This window comes from Blennius ocellaris (genome assembly GCF_963422515.1).
Source record: "Blennius ocellaris genome assembly, chromosome: 10".
Taxonomy (NCBI): domain Eukaryota; kingdom Metazoa; phylum Chordata; class Actinopteri; order Blenniiformes; family Blenniidae; genus Blennius; species Blennius ocellaris.
In genome coordinates, this window is record NC_137659.1 from 1,996,413 (window position 1) to 2,009,707 (window position 13,295).

Consider the following 13,295-nt stretch of genomic DNA (forward strand, 5'->3'; position numbering starts at 1 on the left):
AATCTTTTTGTAACTATTTCAGGCACAAGCATGGGTACACACACACATGCACATGGCATTAGTATTAAACCGTTTTTTTATTTCTTTTTTTTTACTCAGTCGTGTTGAAATAAAACTTCAAAACAAACAATATGAGGAAAGTCTTTTTTGTCTTCTTTGGGGCCAACCCGGTGTTGGCCCACAGTCCAACTTGGCTTTCAAGTTTGTGTGTGTGTGTGTGTGTGTGTGTGTGTGTGTGTGTGTGTGTGTGTGTGTGTGTGTGTGTGTGTGTGTGTGTGTGTGTGTGTGTGTGTGTGTGTGTGTGTGTGTGTGTGTGTGTGTGTGTGTGTGTGTGTGTGTGTGTGTGTGTATAATGTATATTACAATAATGCTTTATCCGCTTTTGTGCTTTTAGTGTGTCGATCCCTGAAAGTCACTTCCGGTAGAGCTTTACTTTTAAAACGCCGAGCCGGAAGCGGGTCGTCAGTGGGGTCGAAGTGAAGCTCCTTCGCAGAAACATGGCGGGTCGGACCAGGATCGTGAGCCTGCTCCAGCAGCTCGAGCGTGCCGCGTAAGTCCTCCCGAACCGACCCGAGGCCAGGCGACTGAACACGAGCGCTGCCGAGCGGCGTTGCGCGAGACCCCGCCGGAATATCTGTCTTATTTTCACATTGCAAGGTTCACGTGTTGCTATTCTGCAGCGGAGAGTGTATGGAACCGTATTTATCTATGAGTGGAGAGCGTAGAAAAATTCGGCTTACATAACAAACGCTGGGAAGTGATTTATTAACAGTTTGCAGTTGTTTTCGCACAGTGTCACCTGTTGTTGTTGAAGTGCGACCTGCGTGACTGCACAGCTGGAAAACCGTAACTGCACCATTTGAGGTTATACTATTGTTTAATGGCCTTTTTGCGTGGCAAGTTAAAGCACTAAATGCTTTTCAAGACGCGAAGTGAGCTTTACAGTAAACATAAAGCACTTTACTCTGGTGATATGTCCCCATACTGTCGGAACATGTTTTGCTGCAGCTAAAATATGAGAAATATGCACTCATTATTATTCATATGTTAATTACAAACTAACCCAACATTTATATATTGGAACATGAATTATTGAGTACCACTGTAACACCAGTAATAAGTGTAATTTCCCCTCAAATATGTCTTGTCAAAACCATAAAGTCTAAGTTGGTTCATCTTGATTTGTTCTGGGGTAAAAACAAGAAATTTTGAAGTCTAAAACAGAAAATAAAAAGTGTTTTATACTTTAAAGACTCAAAGAGATGCTTCCCGAAGAGCAGAAAAGCAGATGTTTTATTCACATTTTAGTCTTGAAGATCCTCTAAAACGTGCAGCTGTTTGAATGGAGTTTTGCTCTGCGTGTCGTTGTGTACAGATGCAGATGTCCTGCACACTCCAACACCCTCCACCATGGTATATATGCTTTTCTTTCGGGATGTACACTCACGCCATGCATGTAGAAATCAACCTGCAAGTGAAATTAAATATATAAATGTGTCATTAACTAAAATACCAATTAATTTGATGTAAAAAAAATACAATAATAAATACTAATTATTTCAAAAGGTTTTTTTTCCTTTTGCTTCTGCAGGTGCCGGAGCTGCAGCCTGCACCGTTGGGAAAACCGACTACGCCTTCGAGGTAACAAACAATCATGTGTGATTAGAAAAGGGCCGATTGAATCCGCTTGTCTTTTAAGGGAGTCAAACAATAAACACTGGACTTTTATAACCTCAAAGGTCATTTTAAATTGGCATGCAGTATTGGTACTGCAGTGACTCAATGCTCCCACCCAGTGGATAAGATTGGCATTACTTTATGAATATCAAATTCTGCAACTTTTAATGGGGTGGTATTGTGCAAAATTCACTTTCTAAAGGTTTTCCAACAGTAATAATCGTCCCCATACCTGGAACGACGCCCCGGAAGTGGAAAAAAGTCTGTCCTCTCTCTCCCTGGCTCGTTTCAGTTTTTAAAAAGTGTGTTGCTCCAACGACCCAATCAGAAATCAAACCCTATATAGTGTCATTGGGGGTTTTAGCCAATCACAATCAACGTAGGCTCCTCCTCTTTGACTCCTCCCACAATTAGGCAGCTCTGCTCTGGCACATGGTACCACGAGAGGAAGTACTTCTTCCTCACATCAGATTCTGAATGCAGCTCCTATGAGCCAATATTCAAATGGAAGGAAATCAAGGAAAAGCTGGATTTGCGTCAATAAAGTTTGAATACAAAGTTTTCTGACCAACGAGGTCATGTGAAAGTGTGGAAAAGCTGAATGATACCACCCCTTTAAATCTCTTCCTCACACACTTGGTTTACAGTTTCCATCATTTCCACGTTGGATTTGTTACCACTAATAACTTATTTCACCATCAGATGGCAAGTTCCAACATCCGATACGGAGAAGGAGTCACCAGGGAGATCGGCATGGTAAATGAAAATCCTGTTAAAGTTCCTTAAACAGATCATCTTAGTAAATAAACGGATAGTGTGGACGTTCTCTCTCCCTGTGTGGAGTTTCGCTTCATTCTTTTCTCCAGCTTTTTCACTTTCTCGCCATAGTTTTGATTTCATTCTTTGACAAAAGGAAATAAAAAAAAAAAAAATTCAACGCAGCACAAAAACTAAAGTTTCTAAACTTCTGAATGAATACTGTCCTCTGGATGTGGGTGCCGTCTGCAGGACCTGCAGAACCTCGGCGCTCGTAACGTCTGCGTGATGACGGACAAGAACTTGTCCCGCCTCCCTCCGATGAAGGCCGTCCTGGAGTCTCTGGCCAAAAGTGGAGTCAACTACAGAGTGTATGACAGCGTCCGGGTGGAGCCCACAGACTCCAGGTGAGACTTGAGGGCTCGTCCGCACCAGAATGCCGGTTCGCGTGAACGCGGCGTTTTTGGCCGATCATCCACACGAGGCGGCGTTTTAGCGGGGAAATTCTAAAAACCCAGCTCGGCTTTCTCGCAAAGACGATCATCCGTGGGTAAAAGACGACGTAATCGCCCCGCCGTCTTCCAATAACCACAGCAATGGCGGATAAATCCTCCAGGTCTACCGTCAGAAGCTACTGACGCTTATGTAGAAGTCTATGAGCAGGAGTCTACTTCAAAATTTCTATGTGCTCTGTGTCTTCTTCTGCGTTTTTGGTGTATTTTGTGAGTCACAGCGCCCCTAAAGGCGTGGCATGTATACTGCATGCCCTGAAGCCTCATGTTGAGCCATGTTCATAGTGATAAGGCAAGGCCTGAATGGATCATGGTCACCATGTACATTAGATCTCATTGACTTGTTGTTGACATCGGGGGAGTCAAACATAAGGTCCCGTGAGCCTAAATTGGCCCACACGATTTTGAGACCCTCGGGAGTAACAAGTCTTTCCCGTCGCAGCTTCAAAGACGCCATTTCCTTCGCAAAGAACGGTTCGTTCGACATGTTTGTGGCGGTGGGCGGCGGCTCTGTGATTGACACCTGTAAAGCAGCCAACCTGTACTCCTGTTTCCCGGACGCGGACTTCCTTGACTTTGTCAACGCTCCGATCGGGAAAGGGAAGCCGGTTACCGGAGCGCTGAAGCCACTTATCGCAGGTTTGACACCGTGGATGTTTTGAGTGCGTTTTATGTAATCAGATATTCTTTTATTTGACTTTGTGGGTTGTTTTTTTTTTGTATTCAGTCCCTACGACTGCAGGTACCGGCAGCGAGACCACCGGAGTTGCCATTTTTGACTACGAGCCCTTGAAGGCCAAAACCGGTACATATTCTTTCCTTGAAGTGAAATTGTCCGTCTAATCACGTCTTTAAAACTATCGCCTTTGTCATACTGAGCTGTGATTGGTTGTCTGTTGCGCAGGTATCGCCAGCAGAGCTCTCCGACCCATGCTGGGCATCGTGGATCCGATGCACACTCTGAGCATGCCGGAGAGAGTCGCTGCCAACAGCGGCTTCGACGTCCTCTGGTCCGTCCGTACATCCGTCTCACCTGCACCTCTCACCTGTAGGTGTCACCTGGTTTAATTGTTTCATGTCCTTCAGTCACGCTCTGGAGTCCTACACTGCCCTGCCCTACAGCCAGAGGAGCCCCTGCCCCCCCAACCCCATCAACCGTCCCGCCTACCAAGGCAGCAACCCCATAAGTGACGTGTGGTCCCGCCACGCCCTCCATGTGGTCGCCAAGTACATGAAAAGGTAAGTACAATCATTTTTACCTGCAGAACTACATAGGACATGAGCAGGATCCCTGAGGAACTCCAGATGACCCAAAGAGGATCCATGAGGAACTCCAGATGACCCAAAGAAGATGTGAGGAACTCCAGATTACCCAAACATGATCCATGAGGAACTCCAGATGACCCAAACAAGATCCATGAGGAACTCCACATGACCCAAAGAAGATCTTAGGAACTCCAGATGACCCAAACAAGATCCATGAGGGACTCCAGATGACCCAAACAAGATCTCTGAGGAACTCCAGATGACCCAAACATGATCCATGAGGAACTCCAGATGACCCAAACAAGATCTCTGAGGAACTCCAGATGACCCAAACAAGATCCATGGGGAACTCCACAGGACCTAAAGAGGACCTGAACGGGTTTTCTGAGGAACTACAGAGACCCAGGACTTGCTGTTTAGCTAGTCTATTCTTGATCTTCCCACTACTGGCAGTAAATACAATACAATACAATACAATACAGCACACAATCAATCCAGACCAATTAACTTAGTTCTGTCTTTAATATGAAAACACAAAGATGTTAAAATATTTAAATAAGATATTTAAAGCAGATTGTTCGAAACCTATAGAGTGAACCTTTTTAAAAGACGAATCAGTGCATACCTACCTAAGAATCTGTATTGCAGAATGACGTGACGCTTGATAAACTTAAAGCACATGACAATTAAAAAAAAAAAAAAAAAAAAAGTGATATTTTCTTCACACGGTTTTATTAGAACAAGCAATAAAAACTAAATTGTAACTATATGCCGAGTTGTAGATTTGTTCACGTTACAGGAGCGCGTTTGTAATTGTTTGAGTTGTCGCGGGGTTCCCATCTGCAGACTCTGTGATTGGTTGGATTGATTGCAGGGCTGTGCGGGACCCTCAGGACCTGGAGGCCCGGTCCAGCATGCATCTGGCCAGCGTGTTCGCCGGGATCGGCTTCGGGAACGCCGGAGTTCACCTGTGGTGAGGATCATCCCAAGAAACACAAATGCGTGAATAAACAATGATTTATTAGTAGTGATGCAACGACTATACAGTTTATTTTTGGTTAGATCTACTGACTTCACATGCGTATTTAAGGTTTTAGTTTTAATTCTTAGAAGTTAATGTTTCGGTGAGTGCTGCGCAGTTTCTCCGATCCGCACCACACTGGGAGCTGCTTTTGTGTCGTCAACTCGACCACGACCTTGTACTTTCTTCCAAACAGCCACGGGATGTCGTACCCCATCGCAGGAAACGTGAAGACTCATGTGGCGAAGGGTTACTGCGTGGATCACGCCCTGGTGGTGAGTAACCTCAGCTTATTACTGTCGTTATTACCGGATATCGGCTTTATGTGTCATTGTCGGGGGTCAGTTTTAAAGACGGATTCGTTGAATTTAACTAGTTTTACATTAGTTAGTCGGAGGACGACGCTCTCTAATCTGCATGTTGGTATTTCTGGCGGTAACATGACGAAAATGAGAAGAGGCGGTTTATTTTAATATTAACATCACAACTACTGTTGACGTTGCTTATAGTGGAATAGAGTGAATAAACAGGTTCTTTTGGCCGTCTGCGATTATACTAAATGTTTGGTTTGCAGTAGCTTTTTACCCATTATTCAGCATATTTTTAAAAAATGGACTTGGTCTTTGCAAAGAATCCTACATTTCACTACATGTGATACCATATTTCTAGAACTAACGATGATATTGGTGTATAGATATACTTTGAGTTTCTTTACATTAATACATTTTTTTAAAAATGGTGAGAGAAAGCTTGTTTTAAGCAGGATTTTAATAAAAAACAACATAATGATATATTATATATTATATTCTTTGTAAAATCACCCATGTTTATTTGGTTGTTTGCCTTATTAATAGTGATTAATCTAAATTAAGTGATTCATTGTTTAAGCTACCTTCATGTGTGTATCCACCACGATTTGGCTTCGCTGTTATTTTTCTATAAATCTCCCACAGTCTTTTCTCCGGGACGATCTCAAGGGTTGACTGTTCGCTGTCAAACTATTAGACTTTGAGGTTCGTAAAGGCAGCTCTTATGGCTGAACACGTTTGCGTTTATGAGACCGGGGCCCTTGAGCTTCAGCACATACGTCCACTTCCATGCATTTTCCTTTACGTTTTACACAGAAGGACGACCAGATTAGATTGTGTGGATCAAAGTTTAAGGTCACAATGTTTTCACAGGAGGCCATAACTGAGGAATTCGGACCTGGGTTGGAAATTAACTTTTACCAGTGTTTTTTCTCAAATGGCGCAAGCACTTTTCTACTCTTTTCAGTGCCTGAGCTTTTTTTTTTTTTTCCAGCAGGACAGTGTCCCAAAGTCTGCACTGGAAAAAGTTTAATGCCGACTGGGCGGATTTATAAGGGAAGCAGAGAAACGTGCTGCACTTAGAAACCAGAGTACAACCTGACAAGCTTTCAGTCGGTTTACAGAGAAATCTCCGGATCACCTTGGTGTTTTTGTTTCCACATTAAATAACCTTCTGATACTAAAGCTTTTTATTAACATTCCTGCTCATTTTGCAACACGTACGAGTTTGATATTGAACGCGAGGAGATTTTACAGCCACGAGCAAGTACAAAACGACAGTGTGCCCGAGCAGATGCCCTGAGGGACTCCTCTGAAGTTCCGGCGCCGAGCGGCAGTGTGTGTTTTTCACGCCGAAATGTGACCGTGTTCATCTGTGTGCCCTCAGCCTCACGGACTCTCGGTGGTCCTCACGTCTCCGGCCGTCTTCAACTTCACCGCGCCGATGTGTCCGGAGCGCCACCTGGACGCTGCGGAGATCCTCGGTACCTGAACGCCTCACAACAAACACCAAAAAAACAAAAACACCACTTTTTAAATAGCACAGATGCTTTTATCTGAATTTCACACACACACACACATACACACACACGTCTGTGTGTGTGTATATATATATATTTTTTTTAGAGCATGCAACAAACATTCAGAAAAATAAGAAAAAGAATCAAGACCGTTACTGAAAATCAATTAAAAATCTCCTAATTGTCACAGAAAACTGGAGTCTTCAGAAAATAAAACGGAACAAACCAACACTCAGCGTGACATTTTTTTTAAAAACTAATATTACTATTTTTACAATACACATTCAATATACACTCTACATTTTACATATACATACATATATACATGCACATCAAACATGTATACATATGGACACACATGAATGCACATAACGTATATAATATTATTAATAATGTTCATAATATACTATTAAATTTTCATCAACTGCATTTTAAAAATATAGTGTGGCAGTATTTAAATTCATAATATCCATCGCAATATATAAACTTTTCATTATGTTTATTAAGTATTACTATATTTTGTACCATTATATAGATATTTTTTATATTATTGCTGTCCTCTGTAAAATTGTTGCACTTCTTTCTTACGATACATGATTTAAAAAGCCTTTTAAATGCGTTCATGTTGGTGCTTTTGGGACACTGCCGTTAACTGCTGTGGTTATAGTCGTCTATTTCGGCGTTGTTATATCTTGAAATGTTGCGTTTCTCTCTCCGCTTGCCTGCGTTCAGGCACCGACATCCGCCAGGTGAAGCGTGACGATGCGGGCGCCGTCCTGGCCGACACGCTGCGCCGCTTCCTGTACGACCTGAGCGTGGAGGACGGACTCGGGGCGGTGGGCTACAGCAGAGACGACATCCCGGCGCTGGTGAAGGGAACCATCCCCCAGGTGGGACCGTCACGCCGCCGGTTCGAGGAGCCTCTCGGGAGGCGTTCCACCGCTAAAACTGTCTGCGCGCTCTGATTCCAGGAGCGGGTGACCAAGCTGTCGCCCAGGGAGCACACCGAGGAGGACCTCAGCCGCCTCTTCGAAGCCTCCATGAAGCTCTACTAACAAATGCGGGCCTTCGTCTGGGTTGCACTTCCTCCAGACGCCACCAGAGGATGCTGTTCGTCTGTTTTAATTGTCCCAACAACTGATCTGTGAATGGGAATCTTGATCCTGTTGATCTATAACGAACCCTGACATGAAAACCATATAAGCTATTTTACTTTTAATAGAAGTAGTTTTGCTGTTGTTTCCTCAGCTGAATGAAAAGTGCTAAAACAATGTATTTTTGGGGATTTTACTCATATCTTTTTGCTGAAGAAGTACGGAACACTATAATAAGTAATCTATAATAATAAAAACCAAAATGTGACAGGAGTTTGGTGCCGTGTTCTTTGGAAAGGAAACGAGAAGCTTAATTGAATTTCTTCGTGAAAGCCATGAATGGAGTCCGTCGATGTGCTTCTCAGAAACGCCCGCCGACGACTTAAATCCAATCTAAACTGATCCATTAACGGCCGTTATATAAACCTGATCTGAGCGAGCGCGTTTAACTGGTTTAGCCCCGCGAGGAGGGAACGAGCTAAACGCAGAGCGAACTTGAACGCGGCGCTAATGCGCACCTGAGTTCACCTGTCCGAGCTGAGCGCCAATCAACCAAAAAAAAAAACCCAACCAAACCCTTAAAGGTACAGTAACGTCGGAATGTCTGCAGCATCGCGATGCTTCTCCTGCGTCTGATGGGTCACCGTTTGCAGAAGTGTTGAGACCTGATATCCTCGCTCCGTGTGTGAATGTGTGTGTGGGATTAGTGGTTGCAGGTATTTAAGCTCTGACCGGGAGAGTGTGAACAGACGACATGCAGCAGATCTACAGACACAGCGATGAGCAGTTTGAGGTCTATACGACCGTCTTCTCGCCACAAGGTGAGTGAACCACACACTCTAATGGCTGCAACATGTGACAGCCGTATCATTGTCCCCTGCGGTGTGCAGGAGTTCGATTAATTAATGGACATAAATCGGGGACAGACCAAACCTTCCATCCTGAGGGCAAAAATGACGCGAGCACATTCATCTCAGTGATTTATAAGACTTATTGCATCTAATTTAAGGATAAAAAACAAACAAATTGTGTGTCAACGTGCATGATTTTCAGGGCTTTACCTTGAAAATACAGTCAGTCATTTCATTCTCCATCTCCTGTTTTATTCTCATTAGTTTTAGAAATACTATGATTATAGAGTGTCTTGCTGCATTTAAATGTTGGAGAAACGCATGGTTCATAATATGAAAAAATTAAATAAATCTGTAAGATAAGAAGGTGCAAAACCATCAAGACTTTGGAAAAACCATTAAAAAGAAAAGAAAAATGGGAAGTCCTCCTTTCCCTGCCTTATGCTGAGGTTGAACAAACTGGAACATTATATCTCCAGTTATCAGGGAATGCTCCACCTTTGTCTTTTTTAAGAAGCGCCACATCACATGCCTGATTAACAAACAAACTTACAACCATAATTGTTGTGTAATAAAAATCTGTTTTAACCTCATGCTTTACATGTGGATTAAAACCAAGGTCAGAGTTGATGATAACATCTCAGTTCTTTAAATGATCTGATGATTTTAAACACAGTGCCTATAATTTACAACCTCAGTTTTTGTTTTTTTTCTAATTGAGCTGAAGGAAGTTTTCCTGCCGTCCACGATTTAATATCTAAAATACAGTTAAAGACTCCATCAAGTCAAACTTCATCGTCCGCCCATACGAATGTCCGAGTCGTCATTGTTAATCTTTACAGCTTGTTGTTCTCTGTGTGCAATATGCGCCTGGTTTCCGTTACAAAAGCAAACCAACAGCTCCCACTAGTGGCTCAATATCCTAACTTCATGGAATTCTGCAGTTTTCAGGCCGTCGCCGTGGAAACGCAAAAGTTTCCAAAAGACTCTGTGTGGCAGCTCTGCTTTAGATTTCCACATGTGCAGATCTATCTTTGCTCACCAAAATGTGACATCCTTTTGGGAAAACCAGGAATCTTGTGTGAAATTTAAAGGCGACGATCCTTGGAGTGCTGCGCAGGATTTACAGAACTCCCGCTTGTCGCACTCGGCACGAACGACGGAAAAGGAAAAGTCACGTCACACGATAACGACGCAATATGTAATAATGTAATAAATGTTTGTGTTTTTAAGCTTTGCATCGTATATGATAATTATATAATTATAATGCAGATTGCATAGGTTTGTCTCGCAAAACTTCAGTTCAGCCGTACATTTTTGTGTCGGTAATAATAATTAGTGTAGCTTTAGTTTCTACCTTTTGAACAAATTTGCCATAATAAATACAGTTACTTTTAATTTAGACCTGATCAATAAAACATCCTAGTTTTTTTTTTTTTTTTTTATAAATCCTAATTAAGCTGGAATGCTTAATGTTATTGCGATGATCTGATGGCTTTTCAATTTTTGATGCTTTATTACATAACGCACCAAATTATTACGTTTTCTTCAGAAAAGGAGAGCTTTTTGTTGCAAGATGTAGGAAGTTATTAAAAACGCAGCAAAGTTTGTGGCAGATTATTACATAATGAGTTGAAAATTAAACAGAAGAAGTGACAAGGTACAACTTGATGGCAGGTGCACCTGAAGTACAAATCCTGGAAAGTCCGCAGCGGCGTTCTTGGTACTGCTGGTTCAAAATCCAGTTGCAATAAAATATTGACTTAAAAACATTTTTCTCATTATAGTTTGACATATCCAAGCCACATGAAATCTCAGTATATAGGTGTTGTTGTTTTTTTCATTCCTCCGAAGTGTTTTTGCTCTGCAATCGCTCATCTGATTGAGTCTCTTCAGTCTCGTTTTATTAATCTGAAGGGGGATATTGATGGAACCTTCTGGAGAGTAGTGGCCGTCTCAATAAGCTGTGATTTACCTGAACCCCCCCCCCACACACACACACACACACACAGTTTCAACAACAAACCAAAGCGTGGATTTCTACAAACGGTCACGTTGTGGGTTTTTGTTTTTCTATGACGTGACCTCTTGGGTCCCGTAAAAGAACGAATGCGGCTACAAAATACTGAGTGTGTCCTGTTTGTTGTGTCAGTCTGCAGGTCGAGGACGAGGGCGAGACACACGGGACCAGACAAGGTGAGCAAGCATGAAGCGCCTCCACCCCAAACTTCTACAGACACGTTATCCATGCTGGAGTTTATTCCACATGTCGGAATGGGGAAAGTCAGTTTTAGATGTGTCTCGGTAGCAAAAAGATCGTTTTTGCACCATCCAGTGAAAGCTTTCTTTTTTTCTTTTTTTTTTTGGCTCTCTTTACAAGTCATTCGACAAAAAAGAAAGAAATGAACAATTCCCATGCAGCATAAACGTATATCATTATATATCATTAGATATTAGATATACGTTGAAAATGCAACATGGATGCCGACAGAAAGGAGATTAAATCGGTCCTTTTATTATCTTAACATCACTTGACATCCGTCTGTTATTTTATTCATGTCCAACTTTTTAAAGATTTACAGTTTTACAGATACTTTTGTGCATTTTATGTACAGTATTTACAATTTTTTTTTTTACTTCCTTCTGATGTTCTGTAACCTCCTTCCTGTCACTGACAGTTTGTTCCATTACTTTGGAATTGAGCCATTTAAAAAATTTTTTTTTTTTTTAAGATGTCTGTTCCTTTGAAATTATCATGACTTTCTCTTTTTTTTAACCTTTCTTGGAAATTCATTGGCAATATTATTTTTATTGGCTTTATACAAAACCTGAAGAATATTATAATCAACTATATCATATCATTTTAGTTACTACTAAATCTATATGCCGTTACTGTATATGTGCTACATAATATGTTACTGTATGTGACGTTACACTCCCTTTTCTGGATTTTCGTCCTCAGCGGAGACGTTTAACATCCCAAACAAAGCAACTCTCAGGAATTCCATGCTTAGTTTTTACTTTTTCTTTTTTCTTCTTACGGGTTGAAATAAGCATATTTACAGCTTTATGGTTTCAGTGTTGACGGTGTTTGCAGGGAGTCTTCGCAAGCAGCGTCACAGTGTGTGTGTGTCAGTTAATCAGTGTTACATCAGGGTGACCTCTGACCTCTGTGTATTTACAGCCTGCAGAGCAGATTAAAGGCGTCGCACTAAACAATCAAGTCACACACACCGCCAGCAGCAGCCGTTACTTCGGTTCAGTTTGGCCACAGAGCAAAACCATCTTTAATGTTTATGACTGCTTAAACTCCAGTAGGCGGCTATGAAATGACATTTCAGAATAAAATAGGATGTCGAGGAAAGGGAACGCACCATCTCTAGAACCAGATTCCGAGGTTGAGAACATCTGGAGTTATGGAGTATGGAAGAGAAATAAACGAACGCTACAAAAAAAAAACGATTAAATGGGGGACGGACTGAAGGTGGAGCCGCAACTGCAGATTAGAAACTTTTAGCTCCGCAGCCAGAAATAACTTGCGAAGGTACGGAGAGTGCGAGGACAGACACTCGCCAAGTTAATAGCACGCAACGGTGACATATAAATGGATTGCGAGAGAACAAAGTAGAAAAGCTCAGAGGATTGAATTAGATCTCCCGGCGGTATAAGAAACTTAAGTTTGACTGGGACAATGTTCCGAATGACCTGAACAACCCCCTGCAGACGCAGAGAGAGCTTTTATTTTGAAAGGTAAAAGTCTATAACGAACACCGGTCAACAAAGCAGTGGATCCCGATTTTTTTTTTTTTAATCTTCATTGTATCTCAACGTGATGTCTAATCAGCGTTTCTGGGCGGTGGCCTGCAGGTGGTGGCGATGATCCAGTACCGGTCCCGCTGGTCCAAAGAGCTGGAGCTGAACCAGGGGGACGTCATCCAGGTCCTGTTCAAGGAGGATGAGGCCTGGTGGTTCGGACGGCTGGCAAACGGGGACGAAGGTTACTTTCCTGCGGCCTGCGTTGAGCCGCTGCAGGTAGAGGTACCACTGAAGTACAACGCGATTCCGCGGGCGGGAAACCAGCAGGGGTGTAACGCTTTGTTTGCGCCACAGGGCAGAGAATCGACCAGAGCCACGCCCACTCTGCAGAGGAGGGGGTCCGTCCCAGTGGTGGCACCAACGCCAGTTCCCCCCTGTGGCTGCACAAGGTTAGGTGACGCAAAGACGTTTTGGACGAAAACCGAGATCGCAAAGAATTGTCGTAGTCTTGAACGTACGAGCTGAGGTCTTTAT

At 42.6% G+C, this 13,295-nt stretch overlaps 1 protein-coding gene across 1 annotated transcript; it reads left to right on the plus strand.

Annotated features, from left to right (window-relative positions):
- Positions 1-466: 466 nt before the first annotated feature.
- Positions 467-8,422, plus strand: adhfe1 (alcohol dehydrogenase iron containing 1). The gene is made up of 14 exons (XM_080504046.1): positions 467-550; positions 1,376-1,413; positions 1,592-1,641; positions 2,380-2,433; positions 2,686-2,840; positions 3,388-3,584; positions 3,673-3,750; positions 3,850-3,955; positions 4,032-4,184; positions 5,086-5,184; positions 5,429-5,507; positions 6,928-7,024; positions 7,793-7,950; positions 8,032-8,422. The coding sequence occupies exons 1-14, from the start codon at positions 498-500 to the stop codon at positions 8,113-8,115; spliced, it is 1,401 nt and encodes a 466-aa protein (XP_080360172.1). The 5' UTR covers positions 467-497; the 3' UTR covers positions 8,116-8,422.
- Positions 8,423-13,295: the final 4,873 nt, after the last annotated feature.

Bases quoted from the DNA above. Each gene is read 5' to 3' on its own strand.
- adhfe1 (XM_080504046.1), top strand. From the start codon at position 498: ATGGCGGGTCGGACCAGGATCGTGAGCCTGCTCCAGCAGCTCGAGCGT. The intron at 1,414-1,591 runs GTATATATGCTT...TTGCTTCTGCAG, and splicing joins CTCCAACACCCTCCACCATG to GTGCCGGAGCTGCAGCCTGC. The intron at 5,185-5,428 runs GTGAGGATCATC...TCTTCCAAACAG, and splicing joins AACGCCGGAGTTCACCTGTG to CCACGGGATGTCGTACCCCA.